Here is a 27,482-nt window from a genome sequence, read left to right as displayed (position 1 = left end):
CTTACTATGACATTAGCTCAGTCACCTTAATTTCTCTATATTCAGTTTCTCCATTAGCAAAATGGGAGAGGGGGAAGAGGGCAGATCAAAAGACATGGATTTGAAAGGTACCAACCGCATTATTTTACAGATGAGGAAAACGAGGTCTAGCTCTCTTTTGCTTTACTACTCTGAATCTTCATGTGTTCATAAAATGTTCATTTGGGTTCCATCTTGAGAATTTACCAGTTACCTGATATGAAAAATTTTTTAATAATCCAAATAATTTTGGCCACAAGAATTATATGGTATTGTTATGGATGAGAGCTATCCATTCTTAAATTCATAAACAAAAAATTCCATGAAAATTTTTTCTTATTTCTCAAGGAATCATAGTTATTATTTTTAAGTTTAAAAAGATTAAAAAGTTATTTTTCTTGCAGTCTGATATAATAGAGGACTAGCTTTGGTGATGGGTGGACCTGAGTTCAAATCCTATTTCTGTCACATATTAGCTGTGCGACCCTGAACAAGTCATTTAACTCAGGTTTCCATCACTTTTCTCATTTGTTTAAAAAAAAAAAAAAGAAGAAGAAGAAGAGGAAGAAAAATAGCACTTTCATCTCAGGGTTATTGCGAAGACCAGATGGGATAAAGTATGTAAGATTTTTTGCAAATTGTAAAGCACTGTATAAATGACAGCTAAGATGATGATGAACATGTTACTAGGGAATTGCTAATATGTCCCAGTTGAGTGGCCACTTCAGGGATTTGGTAAATTCATAGGTTCGTACAAAAAGTGCAACTATTAGCCTCCTTCACTTTTAAAGAAACAAAATCCAAGAATCATATTTTGAACGGGACTAAATCTCTGTTCAACTTCCCAGCCAATGCAGGAATCCCTTCTCTAACATCCTTGATGTTTAAGGTTTGGAAAGCACTTTATATAAATTCATATTTGAGCCTCAAAACAAACTAGTGAGACAAGCAATGATCACATTACTACCCCTATTTTTCAGATCAGAAAATTGAGACTCAGAAATATCAAATGACTTGTTTATGGTCACATGACTAGTAAGTATCAGAGGCAGAAGTCTTCCCAACTTAAGTCCAGCATGGGATCCACTCTGTCACAGCGGCACTCAAGTGATGATCCAGTCTATCCCTGAACAAAAATAATGTTTTCTAAGTTTGTCTCAATTCTGAAATGTTATTAAACCTTGTGCAAAAAACTGACTCTTTCTGTGTAACTCCAGGGATAGTTGGATGGCTCAGTAGATAGAGAATTAGATCAGGTATCAGGAGGACCTGAGTTCAAATCCAGCCTCAGACACTTAGTAACTACATGACTCTGGGCAAATCCCTTAGCCCTATTTGCCTCAGTTTCTAATCTGTAAAATGAGCTAGGGAAGGAAATGGCAAACCACTTCAGTATTTCTGCCAAGAAAATCCTAAATGGAGTCATGAAAATAAATGTAGCTCCGACTGGTACTAAGAGGTGGAAGCTACAGAAAAATGATTTCTACTCAATCTAAGGAACAATTAGAGCTAACTAAAAGTGGAATGGGCTGCCTAAGGAAATAATGAGCTCCCCATTCTTGAACATATCAAAGACATTGAATGACTACCTGTCAGGAATTTTGCTATGAGGATGCCTGTGTTGTGTGGGAGATTGTCTAAATTCTTAAGTACTTATTATGCCAAAGATCTTGAGTTGTTTGAAACATAGTTTATCATAAAAATGATTCCCTTCCAACTTTAAATTCTATAATTGTAGTCATTCCCCAATTGATAAATGGACAAAAGATATGAACAGACAATTTTCAGAAGACAAAGTCATCTATAGTTATATAAAAATGCTCCAAATCACTACTGATTAGAGAAATGCAAATTAAAACAAGTCTGAGGTGCCACCTTACACCTCTCAGATTGGATAACATGACAGGAAAGGTAAATTTAAATATCAGAGGGGATGTGAGAAAACTAGGACACTAATACATTTTTGGTGGAACTGTGAATAGATCCGACTATTCTGGAGAGCAATTTGGGACTATGCCCAAAGGGCTATAAAACTGTACATACCCTTTGATTCAGCAGTGTCTCTACTGAACCTGTATCCCAAAAAAATTATAAAAGAGGGAAAAGGACCCACATGTGCAAAAATGTTTACAGCAACTCTTTTTGTGGTAACAAAGAATTGGAAAATGAGCAGATATCCATCAATTGGGAAATAGCTGAACAAGTGATGGTATATAAAAGTAATAGATTATTATTGTTCTAAAAAAATGATGAACAAGCTGGTTTTAGAAAGACCTGGAAAGAATCAAGCAGAACCAGGAATACATTGTACACAATCACAGCACAAATGCGTAACAATCAACTATGAAAAATTTGGTTCTTCTCAGTGGTTCAGTGATCCAAAGCAATCCCAATAGACATTGGACAGAAAATGCCATCTGTAGTCAGAAAAAGAACTAAGGTGACTGAATATAAATCAATCCATGCTGTGTTCACTTCTTTTTTCTATTTTTTTTAAATCTCCCACGGTTTTCCCCTTTTGCTCTGATTTTTCTCTCCCGACATGATTCATAAAGTGATGTGTATTAAAAATAAATAAACTTATTACAATAAAAAACACATACAAATAAATTCTATAATTGTAGAGCTATTAGTTGATAAAATATTGGACTCTTTTTCCCTAGTGATTTTTTTAAAATGGAATAGATGCCCATCAGGGATAACTTAATAGCAGTTTTGCCTAGAGACAGAGGACTAACCGACATAACTCCTCGTTATTGATTCCATCCTGGAGGTTCCACTTATATAAATATAATGCCATGTCTAAACAGAGTTTAACAATTACTCTTACAATATAAAATGACTACATTGCAACATTCCCTCAATCTGGGTTCCCTGGTGAAATAGAAAGGAAGCCACCCTGTCTAATTCCAGGTCCTCTTGTCTTAAGGAACTCAACTACCTTCTTTTCTACTGCCCTGGGGAAGGTACACTGTAGCATCTCTTCATTAAAACTTGTTTAGATGTTTTGGAAAATGAAAAAAAAAAAGACTCAGAGGAACAGTGTGGCAGGAAGGGCCAGGGGAGATGATACCTTCAGAGCTGAATCTGATTTCTCACAGAACACAGAGAATGAGACCTGCCTTCCTTCCACAGAAACAGAGAAGGAAAGTACCTGGGCAGTCTGATTTGAACTTGCTAGAGTACCTGAAATGTCATCCAGTGGAATCATTCCTTTGGATTAAGGAATTGTTTCTAGAAAGCACATAAATTAAACTGAGATATGGGCCCAGACTTTTGAAAGACATCTTACCTGATGAGTAGAGTACTAGTTATTTTGCTATAGTTACTTCAGACTCCTCATGACCCCATGTGAGGTTTTCTTAGCAAAGATACCAGAGTGGTTTGCTGTTTCCTTCTCTAGCTCATTTTTTACATAAGGAAACTGAGGCAAACACTATTAAGTGACTAGCCCAGAGTCATACAGTTACTCTTACACAGTAAGTGTTCAAGGCTACATTTGAATTCAGATCTTCTGTGCTCCAGAGCCAGTGTTCAAATAAAATTTAGTTGCCCAGACAGTGCTGGAATTGGAATAAAAAAGATAAGATTTTAACCCTGCTTCTGACACTGTCATTTACTTTCCTCATCTGTAAAATGGAGATAATCCATAGCATCTATCTCATTGGGGTTCCTAGGAGACTCAGATGAAATAGAAGACTGTAAGTGCTTTTCAAAAAGTTAAAAGTTAAAAATCCACAAAAAGGCAATTAGTTTAAGTGGCACCCATCAATCAACAAGCAAGGAAAAGCAAATCAGGATAGTTATCAGACTGAATGGTCCCATGGAAGTCCCTTAAGGGCAGTACCCAGGTCAAAGGGTAACAATGATGAAAGGCCCGTGGCAAGTGTGGGACATTATACCAAGAGAAGAGGCCCAAATGGAGGCTCTGGGCAGGGAGAGGGCAATACCTATAACCTGGGCATTGAGTATCTCTGGCTGTCCCTCCATATGATTCTATCCAAAGGACTAGGGTCTTGCTTGAGAGAATTTTTTTAGACACTATATATTTCAAATCTTCACAGAACCACCTTTATAGATTTCCATGTGTACAGCTGTTCTTTAGGGCAACTTAGATGACACAGTGGATAGAGCCCAGGCTTGGAGTAAGGAAGCGTGTGACTCTGGCCAAACTACTTAGTCGCTTTTGCTTCAGTTTCCTCATCTACAAAATGAGCTAGAGAAGGAAATGGCAAACCCTTCTAGTATCTTTGCCAAGAAAACCCCAAATAGGTTCATGAAGAGTCAGGACTAAAAACAATTGAACCACAATAATGACAAAAGAGCTATTCTTTGGTTTTCAAAATCATGGACACAGTTGAAAGAAAACTTAGTGAATCATTTTCTCAATCCCCGATTTCATTGATGAGGTATCAGACCTGGTGAGTTGTTCAATGTCTTGTGGCAGATTAGTGCCAAAACCAGGACTGGAAGTCGGGTCTCCTGAATCCTAGTTCAACTGTTTCTTCTCTAACAAGGGCAACTACGACATTCAAATAGTGCCTTGAGGTTTGTAGAATGCTTTACAAATATTCTCTCATTTGATCCTTACAACAACCCCAAGAGCTAAGAGCTATTATTTTACAGAAGGAGAAAATGAGGCAAAGAGGATAACTTACTTGCATACAATTGCACAACTAAACAGTCTAAAGCAATTTTGAACTCAGCACTCTAATCACTGCAGCATCTGGCTGCTTATTATTACATATTTCATGAAAAGATAGAAGGTGCTAGCTGGGATAATTCAATGCCATAACAGGCTGTGAATTATAGCTACATCAAACCTTCATCTAAATCAGTGGTTCTCAAACTTTTGTTTTCAGTATCTTTATCCTATTAAAAATTATTGAGGATCTCTCCAAAGCGGTTTTGTTTATCTGGATTATATTTATAGACATTTATCATATTGGAAATAAAAACTATTTTTGAATTTGTAGACCCTCTAAAAGGATTTCAGAGATCCCCAGGATTCTCTAGACCATACTTTGAGAACCACTGATCTAAATTCACATTACCCCAAATCCCCCCAACCTCACTTGATATTGGGCTAGTTAGAACTGGATTAAAAATCTTGAATACAAGGAGCAGTAAGCTTTTATGGTACAATGGAAAGAGTGCGCTGTATGTGGAATCAGAGGTTATGGGTTCAAATGCCGCCACTAACATTTATTTTATTCTGGGCAAATCATTTCAATCTAGATCTGTTTCTTCATCTAGGCTGTAGCAGCATTTTTTTTTTTTTTTTTTGGTAGAGGCAAGAAAGGAGTGCTTGTCAATCAGAAAATAGCTGAACAAATTATGGCATGTAAATGCAATGGAAAACTATCGTGTCGTAAAAATTAATGAGAAAGGATGGGTTCTGAGAAACCTGAAAAAGCTTATATGAACTGATACAGGTGAAAGGAACAGATTCAGGAAGATAATTTATATGATAATAGCAACAATGTAAAATCAAACAATTTTTAAAGTTTTTAGAATGCTGATCAATGCCACAATAAATTACTATTACAGAGGACAGGTGATAAAGCATTCTCTGAAAGACAAGAGATAAATACATACTGTAGAAGTAGACAATATTAATGGGCATGGCTAATAGGAAAATGTGTTTTGCTTAACTATGCCTCATTAGAAAGCTTTTGTTTTGGATTTTTTTTCAATGGGGACTTGGAAGGAAGGTGAAGGGGATAGGAAGAGGAAATAGTTTTGTTCATTGAAAAAAAAAAAGAACATTTCATCTTTTAAAAAATATATCCTTAGAGCACCAGCCCTGAAGTCAGGAGGACCTGAGTTCAAATCTGATCTTGACACTTAACACTTAACACTTCCTAGCTATGTGACCCTGGGCAAGTCATTTAACCCTATTTGATATCCTTATCCACAAAATAAGGGGATTGGACAAGATTATCTCTAAAGTCCTTTCTAGCACTAAATCTTTAATCCTAAACTGTAGCCAGGGGAGGCAAAAGTATTAAGTCTTGTCAGATTTGACTTTGCCATCATTTCTTAGGACATCCTTTAGTCCTTTGTTTGTTTGTATTTAAAAGAGAATGTTGACACATTTGAAATTAGCTTCTGCTGTTATCTATTTCAATTGGAATTGCCCCAGTGGGGTCTCCCTAGGGCCCATGACAGCAAGACAGGCTCTCCTGAGGCATCACTGCCCCTGTGACACCACACTGAGACAAAGACCAATCCAGGAACTCCTTGAAAGAAAAAAATGGACAAATGCAGAGCCCAGTGGAGCATGGTTTTTAATTTTAATGTCTGTGAGCTCCAACCTTATCTTAACATTTAAAAATGTACTTGCCACATCATAGGCTCAGGCAGCACTTCATGTTTTGGGTTTACAAGCGGCTGATTTGTTTTTGTTTTTCCCCCTTGGGTGCTTCCTATAACCATAAGAGAGACTGGGCAGCTGAGCTGTGGAAAAAAAGCAGCAGATGCTGCCAACATCACCAACAGAAGGTATCAGTCTTTCTCTTCACTCTGAGAATATCTGGAGTCAACAGACAAAAAGCAGGGAGACCCAGAACTTCTGGGCTTGTTTCCAAAATAGTCCCTACACGATGACTATAGAATTGAGCAAAATGGAAAACCCTCTTCACATCACACCAGTCAGACTTTTGGACACTTGGTGACTTTTCTTGAATCTTTCTCTTTGAGTTCCCATCTCACGTGTGTTCCTAGAAAAGCATATCATGCTAGGCTGTGTTATAACTTGCCTGAGGCCTTGGTCATAGAAAACACCCAAGATCTTAAATCAAAGACTAGATGACCACTTTTGGTTGGTTGCAATGGAAGTTAATTTGGGGGGAATATGTTGGATAGCTGCTGAGGCTCCTCCAAACTTGGAAATATTAACTCAGTGATGGCTTCCTGTTGTAAGAGAGTTATCCCTGAGAAGGCAGGAATCCTTCCCATTTCCTCCCAGATGTGACTGTTTCAAAGGTTGAGGGACTTGGTATGTAATCCTGATATTTTCCCTATGATCAGGGAATACTGCTATCAACCGATCCCTGCTTACAGGTGCCTTGGTTTACGACCACAGTGATCTATCTGAATGCCCTGGCTTCAAACAAAACTGTGATCATTTGAGAAGGAGAGAACATTAGGGTCTTCATTAACCGCTGACATGCAGAGGATTGTCTGTACAATGGTTTCCTTGACAACCCTCACAGCTTTGAGAAGTTTCTTTCTGACACACTGCTTTAGCAGAGTTCAGCTGTCAGTTGTCCAAGCTTCTACCAGAATAGAACCTTTTAAAACAATATTGAAGTAGAAGGATTTTAAATAGAAATTTAAACTGGATGAGTCAAAATATGGCATCATAGATAAAGAGAGCTGGAATTAGAGGCAGAGGATCTAGTTTAAATCCTAAGCCTGTTACTTACTGCCTGAATGACTTCAGGTCACTTAATCTCTCTGACTGTTAATTTCCTCAATTGTAAAATACAGGGGAAGGACTTTTTGTTTGTTTGTTTAGTCATTTTTCAATCATGTCAGATTTTTTATTACCTTATTTAGGTTTGGCTGGTTTTTTTGACAAAGATACCAGAGAGTTTTGCCATTTCCTTTCCCAGCTCATTTTACAGATGAGGAAACTGAAGCAAAGAGAGTTAAGTGTCTTGCCCAGAGTCACACAGCTGGTAAGTGTCTAAGGCCAGATTTGAACTCAGGAAGAAATCTTCCAGCCTCCAAGCCCAGCACTTCACTACCTCATCTAACTCCCCTACCCCCTATCCAGGGAAGGGACTAAATGAGCTCTAAGGTTCCTTCCAGTTCCACATCTATGTTCCTGAGATCCTCACAATAGTTCTGTGATGATATAAGTACAAAAGATGCTACTATACCCATTTTACAGATGGGGAAACTATAACTCAGGCATATTAAGTGACTTGCCCTGGACCTCACAGCTCATTCAATATCAGAGACAAGATTTCAACTTTAGTCTCTCCTGACGCTAAATCTACATTACTTGCCACCAATGAGATAATGTTATCAGAAAGATCTTTATAAACTGCAGGTTAATATGCAAAATAGAATTTTTATGCTAGGATATTAAGTAACACTGGATATGCTTCTTGATTTCCTTCTTCCATACCCATTTTCAACTCCTAGAACCTCACACACATTTACTATACCTTAACAACCTGGAACATAGTCAAGAAAAAAGCCTTGAACAGTGAAAATAGATGGCACAAAGACTCTACGTCACGGAAATAGTAGCTCTTACTTCATACAGAGGCAGTATGTGCAATACAGTGAAAACCCTGGCCTAAGAGTTAAGACTATCTGAGTTTGCATATTTAAGACCTGTGTGAATACCTACCACCTGTTTGACTTCTATGGACCAATTTCCTCATCTATAAAATGAAGGGTCTAGACTCAATGGCCTCCATAATCTCTTCCACATTTCTAGAAAGCTTTTTCACATAGTTTCAAGCTCACAGCCAATTCCAAACAACAAATTAGAAAATGGGACAGAACTTCCTGGAGGCAGATCCTCACAGACAGTAGAGAAGTCAGACTGACTTTGAAGGAAGATACAAAGAAAAAAAGAATAAATAGAAAGCAAAACAGGAAGATTCAAAAAGCTGGACAGGGTCATTAAGAGAAGGAACAAATAGTATTTATGTCTCAAAGGAATCCCTGGGGTATCACTGTATTTTAGCCCCGTCCAATGACTAATCATAAGTAAGACCAGAGCCATCAAGGAAGGTTCCATGGTGGTCAGTCAGTCTCATTCATTTAAGAAGGCAAAGAGGGAAGGAGGTGTGTTATACATTTGAGAAAGAACCCCATTAAGATAAAAGTTTAGGCACTTAAATGACTAAGCTTCAGTTGTGTGGAAAATTCACTTAAGAGTGAGAAATGAAATTGAAAAGTTGAAAAGGATGGAGGAGAGGAGTTCACATCATATAGCCTGATTCTTCTGAGGAAAGAAGGAGGTCGACAATAAATGAGAGGCAGTGTGGTGCAATGGACAGAGGGCCGGCATCAGAATTAAGAAGAACTGGGTTCAAATGTTAGCAGTATGAGCCTGGGCAAGTAACCCTGTCAATGATACAGAGAACTCTTTAAGGAGAGAAGGTACCAACCTGTTTTGGTACAGAATATTCATAATAGTCCACTGTCAATCACAGGTTCAATTAAAAGAAGAAATTCAATTACAGTATATGGAATAGCTAATTCCTCAATGATGCCAGATTAATGAGACATCATTACATATGCTTCCTTTTAGATATACACTCCCAAAGGGTAGTTAACATGGATGACTTGGTAGATGATGGAGAGAGAGAACATGTAAATGAGTATAGGTAGGGAGTAGATTATAGTCAGGGTGAGTAAAAGGGGATGTGATAGTGAATGATTAAGGGAGAAAGAAGTACATTAAAGAAATAACTAATAGATCACAGGATGTCAGGATAAATAGAAAATATATAACTCAGCAGTTAGACTTTTCCTCCAAGATACTGGCGATACCCATTCTCTTCCTTATCAGGACAGACAGCTAGGAGAATTCATCTGGTTAATAAAAGTTACAGTAGACTTCAAATCATTCCTTCTGGGTTTGTACTTGCACATTCTCTCATACATATTCATAACTCTAGGGAAATGAACTCTATTCATTTCTATCCCAACATGTATCAATATGGCAACCTGATCATTAAATTCATTTACTATAAGCCTTGGAAACAAGATGCTTAATTTTTTTTTATTCATTGTACAAGGATCGAGCTTATCTGGCAGTCCACAAAAAATTGTCAAGAAAAAAATATGCAAAGTACTTTGCATGTATTATTTAATTCTCACAACAACCTTGGGAGGTAGCTGCTATCAATATACCCATTTTACAGATGAGAAAACTAAAGGTGACAGATTATAAGTGACTTGCTCAGCATCATACAGTTATTAAGTGTCTGGAAAAAAAGATTCATACTTAATTTTTCCTGACTCCATTCCTTTGATACCACCTGGGTGTTTCAAAGTTTACTACAAGAATCAACTTAAAGCCTTATACTCTTTTCTATCTTCTACAGCTATTAGCACACTCTCTGTCATACCATAGCTGGTGCTCAGAAAAATGTTTGTTGAACAAGCACTTTATTTTCATCTTTAGTAGGTACTCTTCCTATGCATTCAAAGATACCAATGAATTTTAGGCAAGATTTATGCTGGGGAAATTATTCATGGAGCTAATCTGAGTGATTAGTGAGCAGTGTTTACAAAATACAAATGGAATAACTTGTTCCCCAGTGATGCCATATGAATGATTACATTATGTATAATCATGTGCACACATTACAAGCAGTAGGTTTAAGTAGTAAGATTATTATATATAATCATATGTACACATTTCAGAGTAGCTAAGGGAGTGAGAAGGTAAATTAGAAGGACGAGAACAAGGATGTGGATGGATGAATGGGAGAAGGTACAGACAAAATGGGGAGAAAAGGGAAAAAGAGGCTTGCTGAAGTAAGGTTTGCAAAGACAGGATGGCCACATTTTGAGTATAACATAAAAATAATTTTTATTCAGATGTGAATTAGATCACTCATTGCATGAGGTTCTGGGACTCTGTAAGAAAGATAATCAAGTTATGACTTTAAAAAATTACCAATAAAAACTATTCTTGGTATGTTTATGGAGTAGACAATGGATTTTAGGGGCCCAAAATTGAATTACGGGCCTCCAATAGGCCTATTATTAATTTGATCATTGAATTCATAGTATTTTCTCCTTGTCATACAATTTAGTAGTTGAGTTAGACTTTAGACAGTTACATATTCTCAGCTACATTGCTTTCCTTGGTTATGAATTACCTTTCTACCTAGGATTCCTGGCCCCATTCATTAACCCTTCAACTTTGCCATGTACACTCCATGGTTAAGGAGGATCAAATGAGCTAATTCCTATAAAGAATTTTGCAAACTTTAAACTGCTTCATAAATGTCAGGAAAATTATCTTGGTCTAGACAGGGCCTCAGAATCAAAAACCAATGTCATTGGAAGGTTCTTGCAATATTGAGATCAAATGTCTGGTTAAAAAATACAAAAATAATAATATGTTACTACAGTTATCTATCAAAAAGTCAGTCCTTCCTATATGAAGCTTTGGATAACTAGAATAATAATTGTAGTTTTCATTTACAGAATTTTAAGGTTTAAACCTTATATTTATCTCCCTTGACTTTTACAAAACTCTCTCAGAGAATGGTATTTTTATCCCCATTTTATAGAGGAGGAAACTGAGGCTCAGAGAAATTAAATGACAATTCTTCCTCAGATTTCCCCCTTCCCCCATTCCCTAAATCTTTCAATTCTTCATAATCTCCCCCATCCAAAGATACCCCTATGATATCACATTGATACATGGAATCCACAATCTATGCTTTGTAATAAAGGGGATTTGTCCCCCATCTCCTTAATGTCGACAAAAATTCATTTTTTAAAAAAATCTATTTCTTAATAAAATTTCCTTTTTTTTCCTTAATAAATTCCAACATTTTCCATGCCCCTCCCATCCCCAACAAATACAAAGAAATAACTTAGCTAGATTGAATTAAATACTGAACTTTTAGAAATACTCCTAGGATTGTGCTATAGTTCACAAGGAAGTTCTAGATGGATCAATATGAATTCATTCAAAAACATAATTAAATACAAACTGTGTGCCAGGCTGCTGAAAATACAAAAGCTAAAATGACAGTTATTGGCCACGAAAAGTTTATTTTGTACTAGGGAGATGTTGATAGGGTGAGATATAACAGGCACCCATGTGGGCAGTGGAATGCTGACACAGAACCTGGGTGTGAATCCAGCTCTGCCTTTTACTGTATCTGTTATCACTTGGGGCAAAAAATGTCTGGATCTGGGGCTCAGGATCCTTATCTATAAAATGAGGGTTTAGACTAAATGGCCTCTGAGAATTCTCTGACAGTTCTAGACCCATGACCCTGTGTATATTGTTGACTCACGTCCAACTCTACATGACCCTATAGACATTTGGTGAGTAGATATACATATATACACACAGCATATACACATATGCATATTTATGCAAACATATGTGTGTATATGTATTAGAGAATGCTGGGGGAAAGAGAAAGCTCTAAGAAATTTCAAGAAATTTTAAAGTCAGTTTTAAGCCAGCTAACTCTTTACATCAGGGTTGTGCCTTAGTGGAAACACCATCAGTAAGAGTCTGGTCCTCAGTGTTGGAAGGTTTGTGACCTCAATTTAGTCAGGGCATCCAAGGTTGAACAGGCTCTGGGTGATTGAATCATTATAACCAAATTCATGAGAGACTAATTTAAAACCAGAATGCCGATTTATTAAATTATAATGGGAAATATGTCTTTTCTAATGACTGGAACATTTGTATTCCTGCAACTAGGATGGAGAGGAAGGGAGAAATGGAGGAGAAGAAAAAGGAATAAGCATTTATATGATGCCTACTGTGTGCCAGGTATTGTGCTAAAGGCTTTTAAAAATATTCTTTCATTTGATTCTCACAACTACAAACCTCAGTTTCCTCTGCTGTAAAATAGAAATAACAACAGCACCTACCTTGCAATAACCCTGCATGGTAGGTAGGTTATTATTCCTATTTTATAATAGAGAAAACTGAGGTGGACAGAGCTAAATTTGAGCTCAAATATTCCTGCACCAGGCCCAGCATTCTATTTATTTAATCACTTTTTTAATATCAAGGTGCCTTACAAACTCAATTTACAATCAATAGTGATTCAGGCCATTCGTGGAATTTTGAGAATAGGGACTGTTTCATTTTTGAGACTGACACATAATAGGCATTTAATAAATACTTGTTGATTCATCCATTCATCCAAATTAGGTCTTCTAACTCCAAATCAAGCTTCCTTTCCACCTGCACCAAACTGTCTTTATGAATCCAAGAAAACAATTAAATTGACTCTATTTTAAGGGGCTGTTTCCTAGGACATATAGCGAGTAATCTCAGTAAATTACTTCCAAAATTCAAAGTTTAGGATGATTATTTCAGGAAAAAATTCCTAATTCAACACATTTTATGCTAAATTTGATTCCTAAAAACACATATTCCAAAGCTGAGAGGTTCTTAGCTACAATTACAAGGTGTGGTAATGACTGATCTCATCTATAGGTGTAAGCTTGCATGTCTTGGACATAGAGTTAATTATCTATTGATTATGTTTTTCAAGAAAAGCCCTAAAAGAGAGAAGTGGCTCTGAACATAGGCTTACCTTAGGAGCTTCTTCTGTCATCCTTGTTAGATTGCCACAATAAATCTCAACCTACACATAGCCTGATTTTTTTCCCTAATCCTTGGTATAGACGCTATATTTGTCATTTCTCAATACAATAACTTGGCCCTCAAATTCAATAAGTCAATGAATCAATCACTAACTAAATACCTACTATTGCTAGATTCTGTATTAGATTCTGAGAATAAAAAGACAAATGAAACAGTCCCTACCTACTCTGAAGGAACTTACCTGAAGGAAAAGGTAGAATACACAAAATACATATAAAGCTGGTATATGGTAACTTTGGAGAGAAGGGGACTAGCAGCTGGAGATAAGGTTGGGATAGAAGAAAACAGAAAAATCCTCATGCACAAAGAGGTACCTGAATTGAGCTATGAAGGAACCCAGAGATTCCAAGAAATAGAGGTAAGAAGGGAGAGAATTCCAAGCAAAGAGTTCAGCCAATGTAAAGGCAAGAGTGTCATGTATAAGTAACAAAGAGAAGGCCAGTGTAGCTGGACCAGAGTATATGAAGGGGAGTAATGTTTAAGAAGATAGGGCTGGATTAGATGAGCTAGAAACAATCTTCCTGCTCTGAAAGAAGAAGGTAGCACAATAAAAGAAAGATCTCTGCAGGTTCCAAGACTATAATATTTACAGACCTTTTCCTCCACTTATCAAATTCCATGGGGTCATATTAGTTTCTTTAAGGGATGAGAAAATGTCTAATAAACTAATGCCAGTTAGGGAATGCTGACTCTCAGCTCTCATTCTTTCTTCCACTGCTGAATGGGAGCCCTCAGCTTGTTCCTCAGTGCCTCAGCTTCCCTTCTTGTGAATCCAGGGGAATGTTCCCGGCTTCATGAGGTGAATCATTTTGAGTTGTAAGAATCCCGAGAGATCAGCAAATCCAACCAACTACACAATTTTGCAATTTTACTTCTGACCTCATCCCTCAGCTGAAATTGCTGTCTCCAGAACCGACAATGTTGTCTTCATTAAGAAATGTGATTGGATAGCTAAATGGTACAGTGGATAGAACACCAGGCCTGAAATCAGGAGGACCTGAGTTCAAATTCAACCTGAGACACTTAATACTTTTGTGCTATGTGACCCTGTGCAAGTCCCTTGACCTCAATGCCTCAAGAAAGGAAAAAAGGAAGGAAGGAAGGGAGGGAGGGAGGGGAGAAGGAAGGAAGGAAGGAAAGGAAGGAAGGAAGGAAAGGAAGGGAAGGAAGGAGGGAGGGAGGGAGAGAGGGAGGAAAGGAGGGAAGGAGAGAAGGAGAAAAAGAAATATGATTATCTTTTCTCAATTCCCATTCTTGACTTTTCTGCAATGTTGGACACTGTTGACCATTCACTTCTCCCTGGATTTGTGTCAGTGTTTTTATCCTTTCTTCTTTCCTCCCCATCTGTCTTATCCCTCTTTCTCGGGGGCCATTGTTAGTTTATCCATCTCCTGTCTATTAAGTAATGGGACACTTCTCTGCCCCTATCAAAGCCCTATTTTTTTTAACCCTCCTTTCTTTTGAGCATCTCATCAACTCCAATAGGTCCAATTCCCATCTCTATACAAATGACTTCCAGATCTCTTTATCTAACCTTAGTCTCTCTCTTGAGCTAAAGTCTTACTCAACAATTTCTTATTAGACATTTCCGGTTGGATGCTCTGCAGTCACCTCAAATTCAACATGTCTAAAATAGAGCTCATTATAGCCATCCTTCTCCCTACCTTCCTTATTTTTATTGATGGCCTTATCCTTATAGTCACTGAGGTTTACAAATTCAAAGTCTTCCCTAACTCATCTGTCTCAGTCTTCCTAAAACACACACATACACACACACACACACACACACACACACACACACTCCCCAGTCCAATCAGGTATCAAGCCTTTTCAGTTCTTTATGTTTCTTGCATCCATATCCTCTCCAGTTACAAAGCTAATTCCTTACCTCTCACATGGACTTTACTCCAACAGCCTTTTAAATGATCTTACTACCTCAAAGCTCTCCCTCCAATCCATCCTCCATACAGCTGGAAAGTGACCTTACTAAAGACAGGCCTGACCATATCATTCCCCTACTCAAGAAGTTCCAATGGTTTCATAATATCTCTAGGATCAAATATAAAGTCCTGTTTGACATTTAAAGCCCTTCACAAACTGTCCTTTCCAGGCTTATTATATATTATTCTCTTCATGAACTTTACAGCTAGCTAGAAAGGCTACTTGCTCTACTGTTTACATGCAGGGATGTGATGGTAAATATTTAATAACCAGCTCTACAAAAAACAAAGTATACCAACACATTATTAAGTTTAATCTGCATTAATAACATTTTCTTTAAAAATCTAGACAATCAACAAAACAATAAATCAAAAAATGATTTATAGCCTTTGCCAGTTTCAGAAGTTTAAATGTTCATGCTGAAAACTGAACAATTGGCTTGAGCTGGCTCCAGCACAGCCCTAGCCATGACATGCTTTCTTCCATCATCACACCTTTGGATAAATTGTTCCCCATGTCTCGAATGTCCTTCCTCATGCTTTAACTTTAGACTCATTCACTTCTTTCAAGGCTCACCTCTCATAGGAAGCCTTTCCTGATGCTTCCCCACTCCAGTTGCTGATGTTCCCCCAAATTATTCTTTACTGTGCATATAGTTTATATGAACTTATATATGTATGTACTGTTCCCCCAATAAAACAAAGGCTTCACGAGAGTAGAAAATCGATCAGTTTTTTGTCTTTTAGGCCTTCTTGGCGTAGTGCAGTGCCATAGTAGGTATTTAATAAGTGATTGCTGATTGATTGACAAGGCAGAGAACCTTTTAACAACATCACTGTCTATAGCATTCCAATCTTTGTTTGAATGTGTCCAGTAAAAGGGTATTCATTACATCATAAGGCAGCCCATCAAGGGACTGATTGTCCAACAGACTGATGGAATACATATCTAGGTATAAGGTGAGGGCGAAAGTGAGGTGAAAGTATGATAATACAGGCATTTCCAGAAGAAGATCTGCAGTGGAGGGTGTTTTCCATTTGAGAACTGCCTAAATCTAATGAAATGACAGGTCTTAAATTTAAATGGGGAAAAATCGTAGAGATTTTTTTATAATGAGAAGTATTTTATCCCATCTACTTCCCTGTTGATTACCTAGCAGGCCATCTTTATCACCTGTGCCAGCAATAATTATCTACCAAGTGGGAGAAATGGCAACTGAGAAAAAAGAGCCAAGATAATGAAGGCACCAAATAAAGTGAGTAGGAGTCCACAAGTTGAAGATTTTTCCCACTACACAGAGGGACCCCTATGTCTGCAAAAACCTGGCTTGTTGGCTTTAGGGAATATCACTTGGCCTCCAGATTCTCTGCCCTGACAATCCTCTCAGTGATCCACTGAAGTACTCCATGGTTTGCTAGTAGATAACAGAGTTGTTTAAAGGCCCTAAAAACCTAGCTGATTCATAGCCCCCATTTTGATAGTCCAGAAGCACAGAAATAGTTCTGTGCATCTAGCTCCATCAAGGGAGTGGATCTCTTTCATTCTCTAGCTTTTAGGATCTGACACTGGCTCAGCCACTTATTAGCTATGTGACCTTAATAAAATTATTTAGCTTTTCCTTATCTTTGAAATGTGGAGGTTGATTAAAAGAGATAATTTCTAGAATATCTTCCAATTAGAGACTCTTAGGCTCTGCTTAAGAAGAGGGTTAGAACCCATAGGAAGAGGCTAAAGAAGTTGAAATTACTTGCTTTGCTACTTACTGTGTGACTTTGGTCAACTTATGTCACCTCTATGGGCCTCAGTTTCCCCATTTGTAAAACAAAAACATTTGGGCTAGAAGATCTCTAGAGTTCCTTCTAGTTCTAAATCCTCTTATCTATGACATGGAGAAAAAAAATTAAGAGGCCTTAATAAGGCATTTCAAATGGATAAAGAATATATACTTAGTGAGACTGTATTATACAAAGTCAATTTTAATTTTTTGGGGAGGATATTTGGACCTGTGATTTCACAGGAATAAGGAACTACTGGAACCAAAGTCCAACCAACTGTTTTAGAATTCTATAATTTTATCAGAGTTCCTTGAGACCCTTCAAAGTGAAGCGACTTGCCCAGGATCATTGATCAGAGGTAATACTTGAGAATCCAAGTCATCCTGAGGCTGGCCCTCTATCCATTGCACTACACTGTCTCTCGTTTGTCAGCCTCCTCCTTTCCTCAGAAGAAGCAGGCTATGTAATGTGAGCTCTCAGGTCCCCTCCTCCATCTTTCTGCCCTTCTCAATCTCATCTCCTATTCCTAAGTGAATTTTCCACAACTGAAGCTTAGCCATTTAAGTGCCTAAACTTTTATCTTAACTACTTTAATGGAATCTTTCTCAAATGTATAACACATCCCTTTCCATCCCTGCCTTCCTAAATGGATGCTTCTAACCACCAAGGATCCTTCCTTGATGGCTCTGGGTCTTGTTTATGAATTGTCATTGGCAGGGCTAAAATACAGTGATGCCCCAGGGATTTCTTTGAATCATTAAGTACTATTTGTCCCCTTAATGGCCCAGTCTAGCTTTTTGAATCTCCCAGTTTTGTTTTCTAGGTTTTTTGTCTCCAAGTCAGGCTGACTTTTCTCTTCTGTCTGTGAGAGCCTGCTTCCAAGAACTCTTTCCCTTATAATTTATTGTTTAGAATCTATGAGCTTGGAGACAATGAAAAAGTTCCCTGGAAGCATGCCCAGGAACCCAGATCTGGGGTTAGAAGGGACCTGGGAAGTCACCTAATCCAAACCTCTCATTTTTCAAATAAAAATGACAAAATAGAAGAACTGGGATTTGAATTCAATGTCTGGCTCCACAGCCAATGTGCAAAGCCAATGCTTTCCACCCACTACCTTGCTTAAAATAAATAAAAGGGGCTCTTCTATGAATAGATGTGGGTTTTAATATATGGGGCTTTAATATATGGGATTTGTGACATCTTTTTTCCATGATGGATGCTTTTCCTTGCCTGAATTCCAGATGGTTAAGCCTGCCATATAACTGAGTTTTTGCTTTTCTGTAGAAAGAGCACAGACTCCAGAGTCCAAAGAACTGGGTTCAAATCCTATTCTTATTTATTATCTGTGTGACTCAGAACCTCCCTGGACCTCAGTTTCCTCATCTGTAAGATTAAATGAAATCTCTAGGTCTCTATGAGCCAATGTCTGTTTGTATAATAGTGTTAGGGATTTTTTGCATGGTACTTTGCTTTATAAAGGGTGTTCCCTGTACATTATCTTATTGGTGGCAGCTTGGTATAGTGATCACCACTTTGGATATGGCATCAAGAAAGACCTAAAGTGAAATCCCTCCTCTGACATATAATAGATAAGAAATTGTGGGCAGCTAGGTGGTATAGGAGATAGAGCAGCATCTAGAGTCAGGAGGAGCTGGATTCAATCCAGCCCCAAACACTTACTAGCTGTGTGACCCTGGGCAAGTCACTTAACCATTTGTCTCAGTTTCCTTATCTGTAAAATGGAGATAATAATGGCACCTCCTTTGCAGGACTGTTGTACAACTCAGAGGAGATAATAACAGTACCTGGTACTTAAGTTCTAAATAAATGTTAACTATTAGCTAGTATTATTATTATAACTATGCCTGAACCATACATAATTTCCCCAATTATAAAACATGAATGACAATATATTTGTATGGTACTTACACCCTCATAGGATTGTTATGAGGATCACCGATCTATAGCTGGAAGGAATCTTAATAATCTCCTCATTTCACAGATGACTAAAGATGGGCTAAGATTTAAATCCTGGTTCTTGTCCTCTAAATCAAGAAACATTCCATTATACCTCCCTGCTTCCTCAAAAGAACCAAAAACAATGCCTACGTGTATGAAAAAAATATGTAAAGCAATTTACAAACTTTAAATGCTATATAAATGTCAACTATTATTTGATCTTATGAGGTAGGGACTTCGTTATTACATCCATTTCCTAAACGAGGAAACTTAGGTTCAGATTCATTAACCAACTTGTCCAGGGTCTCAAGTCTAGTAAAGACAAATCTTCTGACACCTAATTCAGTTCTTCTTTCTCCTTATCTTCCACCTGTATTATATCTACCCTTATTCCAGGATATTTTTCACTATACACAATAGATATGTACAAAAGATAATATGGCTAGTAATTTAATCCATAGAGTAAAAGCAGCTAAAGTTCTCCTAGTAAGTTACCTGCAAGAGATCCTGAAGAACAGGGAGGCTTTCCTGGCCTATCATAAGGCTCTAGGTTCTTTTAGACTTCACTGGACCACATTTGTTACTTAAGGGAGTGGTTTAGCCCAGAGCTATCCAGGGAAAACATGGGAAAAAATTCCTACATGATCTATGGAGAGAAGAAAAATTTGTAACCAAACAGGAGATGGAGTAACAGAAAATAAAATCGATAACCTAGAAAAAAAATTTTTTTAAGTTTTTACATGAAAAAAAATGCAATTTAGGGAAGGTGAAAAGAGAAAAAATTAACTGGGGAAAATGTTTGTGGTAAGTTGCTTTGATAATCCTCTCATTTCTAAGATTACATAAGGAACTGATGCATGTTTATAAAAAATAAGAGCCATTCCCCCACTGACACAGGGTTTAAGGAGAAGAGGAAGTTGTCATGGGAAGAAACCCAGTCTATGGATAGCCAAATGAAAAAAAAAGTTTTAAATCATTAGAGAAATGCAAATTAAATCAATTCTGAGATTCCTTCTCACACCCATTAGAGTGACAAAAAAAAAAGTGATCAATGTTGGAAGGGTTGTGAGCAAATAGGAACTGTTAATGAATACAACCATTCTGAAAAGTGTTTTGTAATTATACACAAAAAGTTACTAAATAGTACACGTCCGATGACTCTGCCATCCTGCTAGGTATACAGCTAAACCAAAAAAGATCAAAGAAATAGGAAAAAATCTTATATGTAAAATATTTATAGTACCTCTTTTTGTAGTGGCAAAAAAAAAATCAGAAACTAAAGGGATATCCATCAGTTGCAATTGACTAAGTAAATTGTGCTATATGAATGTGATAGAATATTATTGGGCTTTAAGAAATGAGGAAATAAATTATATCAAAGAGACATGGAAAGATTTAAAAGAACTAGTACAGAGTTAAGTGAGCAGGACTACAGGAATAATTTATACTATGACACTGATATTCTAAAAATGAACAACTTTGAAGACATAAACTGATGAAGAATGAATGAGCAGAACTAGGACAAACTTTGAATAAAACAACTTGAATGTTATAAGAACTATATTATAATGGCTATCCACAATTTCAGAAAATAGATGATGAAACACTCTCAAATTACAGAGATAATAGATTTTAGTGTGCAAAATTAAATATATATATATTTATACACACACATATATATATAATTGCCAATTAAGCAATTAACCAATGGAGAGTATTTGTTTTGCTTGATTATGCATAGGAATTTATTTTTCTTTTCTCATTTTTTTCAAGGATGCAAGAGGTAGATAGAAAACAGAATGTTTTTTTAGTTTTAAATAAAGAGGTGGGGACATACTCTCAATGTGTTAGATTGCATACCCTTTCAGATGAAATCAATATATTCTTTGACGTATTTAACTGGTTATTTGATTACAGGAAGCCTCTATGGCATAGGGGCAATATGTAAATGTAATATAAAAACAAAATACAACACTAGAACTTTAAAAAAAATAAATCACCAAAAAGGAAAATCAGACTGTGGTCTTCTGTGTATTTTAATATTGTTCTCAGTAGGGCTATGAGAAGTCCATTTTGGAACTGCTTCCCCAATCTAGGTCACCATCATACTGCCTACTATTACCTATCACTCTGGAACCCCTTCCCTCCAAAATTTTTTAGCATTATTTCGATGTAAAGGTTTCATATCCTTCTCTTTCATTAACTTTCAGGGACTTTTAGGATTATCTAATTCAGTCCCCTCACTTTACATACAAGGAAACTGAGACCCATATCATTTCACCAAAGAATGTCATTTAGTCTTGTTTCTTCCTTTTCTTCAGTTTAGAAAGCTTCCTAGATTCCTATTTATTGATTTCTCTTCATCTTCATATTTTTCCAGTTCTCCTGACTCACAATCTCTGTTGTCTCCTAGATGGCATCCCTTTTCTGAAGGTTTCTAAATGAATTAATTGAGTAATTAATTAATTGATAAAAAGTATTTATCAAGCACTTATGTGCCAAGCACCGGGGATACAAATACAAAAAGTAAAGGCAGGTCTTACCTTCAAGGATTTTACATTCCAATGGGAGAGACAAGATGCAATAACAGCCAGGGGATTTTCTTCAGGGATATTCAGAAAGTTACAAGAATGGTGAGGGAATAGATTGACACATCCTATTCAGGAACAGTGGCAGAGTTGATCTGATTGTGTTTATGCTTCCAAAACTGGAGGGAGGAGTGATGAGAGGAAGAGGTGGCTGAGGAGGCTGTGAGGAGGCCATTGTAAAGCAATGGCTAGAGAGTTGGGAGTAAAGTGAAGCCCGGCTGGAACTTTTCCTCAAATCGTGATTGGGGAGGGACAGTCACCAATATCCACAACCCAGAGCAATCCATGTAACAGAAGCAAAAGTTTTTCCATTTCCCCTATCTGGACAAGCCATTGTTCAGAAAAACTTGATACATAATAGGCACTTAACTATATTTGCTGTTTAAGTGATTCACTGACCTGTAATTTTCTCAGGTTATTAATTTATAGTCTCAGAGAGCTGAGACTCCAAGATGACCATCAGTAAGATGGTCATATAGTCAATACATATCAAAGGTGGCATCTGAACCCTAGTGACTCCAGGTAAAACACTATGTCTTACACTATAATGCCTTTATTGCATTCTCTAAAATCATTTGTTTTAGAACTCATGTCTTGACTTCAAAATATTTCTGAAATATAATATGTTCTCTTACCTTTTAAAACAATATAATTTAACCACCTTGAAAAAGATCTGGGTTACCTAGCTTGAGAGCAACTGAGCCATTGAACCATAGTTCAAGTCCTGCATTGAACACTTGCTAGCTGTGTGACTCCCAGAATTTAGCTGCTTTGGATCTCAATTTCCTCATCTATAAAAGGGGAAGGAGTGTTAGACTAGATCAGTGGTTATCAAAGTATGGTCTAGAGAATCCTGGGGATCTCTGAAATCCTTTTAGAGGGTCTACAAATTCAAAATTAGTTTTTATTTCCAATATGGTAAATGTCTATAAATATAATCCAGATAAACAAAAACACTTTGGAGAGATCCTCAATAATTTTTAATAGGATAAAGATACTGAAAACAAAAGTTTGAGAACCACTGGACTAGATAATCTCTAAAGTCATTTCTTGCACTAAATCTGTGATTTTCCCACTTTCACGCAGGTAGCATATGTCGGATGAATATGTCAGAATCTGAGCCCAGATCTTGACTCCAAAGCTGGCCCTTAGCATGTTCTTATATTCTCATGATCTGGTTTGTTCAGGGATTGCTAATCTCTAATGGGCCTTGGTCCTTCTCTCTCTGGGGTTCCCCAAACAAGGCAACTCAAAGACAACTGGAAACTGGACATGAAGGTACAGACGTGGTATTTCAGAGAGTACTTTCAATAGAAAGTCAAATACTCCAATGGGAAGCTACTCAGGAACCTGGTATCAGTCTACTATGTGCCAGGCATTGTGCCAAGAGCTAGGGATATAAAGACAAGAAACAGCCCCTGATTTCAAGGAACTCACCATCTAGTAGGGGAGACAACATACAAACAAATAAGATGTAACCAGAATAAACTGAAGATTCTAGGGAAGGTACAAGCATGAAGGAGGGCTATGAGAGGTTTCTTGCAGAAGGTAGGACTTCAGGTGAGATCTGAAGGAAGCTAGGGAAGCCTGACGGCAGAGATGAAATCGGAGAGAGTTCTAAGCATGAGCGAAACAAGATGGAAGATACTGGAAGATACTGACCAATGGAGGAGGGAAATAAAACCCTCATGCTGGCATGTAGAAATGGAGCATCCCCGAGACCCTGCTTTGCCCACCTTTAACATTAGGGAATTGGAGAGATATGGCTCATTTTCTTAGGCTTGAAAAAATAGTGTTCAGTGCTACTGAAGCTGTAAACCACTGGGACAGAAGGAAAAGAATATCTCTTCTTTAGCTGGAAACTTTGGAGTTTCTTTAGATCCCTTTCAGACTTCAGAGCAATGATGAGAAAACTCAGCTGCCCATCCTCAAAACAGTCATCTCCTCTACAGGGGAAGGGAAGGCTCTAGACAGAACCATCACTCCAGCAAGGGATGAAGCTAGCAAGGATGTGACGTATGAGGGGAAACAAAAGAGGCCCTTTTAGAAATAAATACAAGGGAGATGAGTGGTGAAACAGAGAGAGACATAAGTTCAAGTCCAGTTTTTGATACCTACCAGCTGTGTGACCCTGCATGAGTCATATAACCCCTCAAGATTCCAGACATTTCTCTAAGACTATAAACTTTGGGTTGCTGCTCTACATTGGGAGTGGCAGTTTCCACAATGACGAAGTCACAAATCCAAAATAACACCAAAAATAAACAAATACAAAAGTACATTTTTTTTTAGTGGTAAGAAGGAACAAGGGATCAAAATTACTATTTCATCAGAATAGAGACCTTCCAGAGAAGAAATTCTTTTTACCAATATAGAGCAGACCCTTGTCCGAAAGACTCTTAGAAAGTTGTCTGAACGCACTGAGAAATTATCTGACTTCCCCAGAGTCACACAATTAATATGTGTCAGTGGCAAGACTTGAACCCAACTTTTCTTGGCTCCAAGACCTACTCTACCATATTCCCTCTTACTAAACATATACAGTATTCTTAAAACCAGAAAAATCTACTTTCTATGGCACATAGGTATTTCAACGAAGGAGTTAAAATGCCTTTCACTTGTTAAATTGATTAAGTCAACAACTTCAAACCACTGGTGGAGAGAACCACTTGCAGGGGTCCTCAACTCCGGCTCACAGGCCAGATGTGGCAGCTGAAGACATCCTCAGCTATTATGTATTTTAGAAATTTAGAAATATAAAAACTCCAAGAAACTATGAAGTTTCTTTATTTAAAGGTCCATAAAACAAACTTTTTGTTTTTACTATATAGTCCAGCCCTCCAACAGTCTGAGGAACAGTGAATTGGCCCCCTATATAAAAAGTTTGAGGACCCCTGATTAGAGGATACTATTTTCCATCCTCATTTAGGATGCTCAAATACCTTGGCCCAGCTCTGCCCAGAGACAGGGTAGGGAGTGAGGGGCAGATACTTACCTCCCTTAGTAACCCAATGCCATCCAACTGCTCCTGCTGCTGCTGGGCCACAGTTACCCCCAGCACCAGAGTATGGATGCAGCAGGAGACCACTGAGATGAGCACAATGGGAGTGAGATTGAGAGGCAGTGTGATGAAGAAGGAGAAGACGAAGAAGGCCTGCCAGCCCACCGTGTCACTGGCCGCATGGGAGCGAGCAAAGTTCAAACCGAGGTAAGAGAAGATCTGGGCGGTGATCAGCAGCCAGAGCAGATAGGGGACCACCTTCCTGCTGACTCTGTCTGGGAGAAGGCCCTTCTTACAGAGGACAAAGAGGATGATGTCCAGCAGCAGCCCCACCCCGGCCACCACAATGGGAGCCAGCTTGTCACTGGAATAGACCACGGCACACATGATCACCACATAGCAATCGAAGAGGGCAGCAAAGATCACCAGGACCAGGAGGGTCTCATGGCGCTGCCTCTTGAAATAAGTCTGGTACAGATTCTCCAGAGACTCCGGGATGAAAGTCAAGCGCATGAAGCGGGGCAGGCAGAGGCAGGACCCCGTGTTCCTGACAGAGATTTCATGGGTCCGGCCACCTGCCCGATCGGGATCTGAAGGCAAACTGACCGAGTACTCTGCCGACTGTTCGGCCGAGTACTCGGGCTCCGAGAAGCCCTGGTTCTTGGCCATTCTGTCAGGTGGTTAATCTCAGGTCTACTCGGGGAATTGGAAAGGACAGCAAAGGGTGGATGGAAGGTTCTTCCAGTTGGCCCGTCCTACCAGGATCCCATCAGGCCTGCAGATGATTTTCCAAAGGCTTTTTCTTGTCTGAGGCTGAAGAGCTGCCTTTTGCCAACTGGAACAGAGTTTGGTTGGAGGCTTCTGAGCAGCAGGTGGGACTGGCTCCTCTGAAACTTCAAAAGACATTGATAAGAGAAAGGGTCCTGCTCCACTCCCTTGTCCCCTGCTTGTTATTCATGATTCTTCCCTGTTGACCCTTCCATCCCCCATAACCCAGTGCAAACTCTCCACTGCAAGAGGCTGCAGAAACAAACCTTACCCACCCACACCCTTTCAGTCACACACACACACACACACACACACACACACACACACACACACACAGTGTCTCCCCTCCCTGTCTCTTCTACAGGCCTGGAAACCTCTCTCTCCACTAGCATTTCATTTCCTCTGGCCTTCAATTCAGTAAATACATCTTAAGTGCCTAGTTTTTGTAAAGCACTGGATATCTTTCTCTCTCTTTAAAGCTCTGCTCCTCTTTCCTTTACCTATTAAATTCACTCCAGGCCCAAACCTTAAAGATTTGAAATAAAATGTGTTTGGTGGGAAGGAGGTAAAGGGAAAAGGAGAGAAAAAAAGGCAACCCCTGAGAATCCTACCTTCTCCTTCTGCCTCTTCTCTTGTGCCTCCCAACACCCATCTGAAGTGAGAGGGCACAGATACACACCCCTTTGCAGCCTGCCCAGGTCAGCTCTATCTTTCCGCTTAGTTTTCCCAGCTGATCTCTAAGCCTCTCCTCCCCAGCAGGACGAGGAAGAAGGTGGGCCCTTCCACCCACCTCCTTCTGGGGTTTATTTCCTCTATTTACCTGTGAGAGGTGCGGGGAAGAGCCTCCACAGCTCAGTTCCCCAAGCTGTCTCCCGTCGGGATTTAGGATGAGCAGGGCTGAGGGAAGGCAAGCAGGAAAGCCGGGGGTCCCTGAAGCGCTCGGAGACCGCTTATCCGTACACTCCTCCGCGTTGGGCATTCGCCTCCATCCCCGCCAGCAGCGCACCGGAGCTTGGCAGCAGATCCCACCCTACAGAGCCCGCTGCTGGGCTCTGGCTGGAAGGAGGTCAGGACTGTCCCTCAGCATCCAGATGTGTCCAGCCGCAGGAGGAAGAAGGAAGAAGGAGGCGGTAACGTCGAAGGAGGAGGAATGGAAAATTCAGGGGAAGCCGCCAAGCGCGGCAGCCGCCGCTGTCTCGCAGCGCTCGCAGGGCTGTTCGCTGGCGCTGGAGGGGAGCTCTGCTTTCCCGGAGCTGGCTTCTCAGCCGGCGCTGGCACAGCCCGCCGTGGCTCCGCGGCTGCCGGACCCTGCCCGCCCGCCCGCCGCCTACCTTCCCCCTCTGTCTCCTCTCTCCCTAACGGGCGCTGCGGGGCTTCCCCAGCGAGGGGCTCAGTCGGGGGCCTCCTTCCGCGGAGAGGCGTAGAAAACGCAGGCAGGGACCCGGCGCGCCGGCTAGCATCCTCGGCGGCCGCCCCCAGCCCCGGCCGGCTGGCCGCTCCCAAGCTCCCCCTGGCTCCGGAGGCAGCGGCCCCTCGCTCCTCCTGCTCCTCTCAGCGCCGCCGCTCCCGCCCCCGCACGCCTGCGGGGAGCCACCCGCATCCAGCGCCGGCTGGAGACGGCGAGAGCCTCGGAGCTCGGCGCCAAGCGTGCCGGGCCCCGGAACAACGGTGCCGGCCCCTGCTCTCGCTCTCCCCACCCTGCTGGGATTGTTTTCTTTCTTTCTCTCTTCTTTCTTTCTTTCCCCTCCCTGACAGTGGTTCTTCCGTCCCTCCTCTTTTCCTTCCAAAGCGAGGAGATAGTCCCTGGGAGACTGCCGGGAGGAGGTTCTCAAGGGGCCAGGGGAGGAGCCAGTCCCCTCCCTCCTAAGATCAAGCTACAGAGTTTGGGGCAGAGAGAAGAGAATCCCCAGACTTGGCGACCCTGGTAAGCTTAATATAAGTGGAGATGAAAGAGGAGGAAAAAGGGGGGAGAAGAAAGAAGAAAAGGGGAGGAGGAAAAAGAGAAGACGAATAAAGAAGAGACAAGAACGGGTAGGAGGAAAAAAAGAAGAGGGAGAAAAATACAAGAGAAGAAAAAA

General features: G+C 39.5%; 1 protein-coding gene across 3 annotated transcripts in view; it reads right to left on the bottom strand.

The window, feature by feature from the left end:
• ADCY3 (adenylate cyclase 3) overlaps positions 1-27,246 on the bottom strand; it is a 110,026-nt gene extending 82,780 nt beyond the window's left edge. Inside the window, exons 1-2 of one of the 3 annotated variants that reach the window (XM_031951449.1) lie at positions 26,225-27,246; positions 24,631-25,529 (exon numbers count right to left, since the gene is read on the bottom strand). In XM_031951449.1, the coding sequence (XP_031807309.1) occupies positions 24,631-25,305 (675 nt within the window). In that variant the 5' untranslated portion in view covers positions 25,306-25,529; positions 26,225-27,246. Of the gene's footprint in view, positions 1-24,630; positions 25,530-26,224 lie in introns of those variants that run through there. The other 2 variants (XM_031951450.1, XM_031951451.1) reach the window with 2 other exon arrangements.
• Between the last annotated feature and the right edge of the window lie 236 nt (positions 27,247-27,482).

The sequence above is a fragment of the Sarcophilus harrisii genome, chromosome 2, assembly GCF_902635505.1.
Source record: "Sarcophilus harrisii chromosome 2, mSarHar1.11, whole genome shotgun sequence".
Classification (NCBI taxonomy): Eukaryota; Metazoa; Chordata; class Mammalia; order Dasyuromorphia; family Dasyuridae; genus Sarcophilus; species Sarcophilus harrisii.
This window is presented reverse-complemented; position numbering and strand designations above follow the sequence as displayed.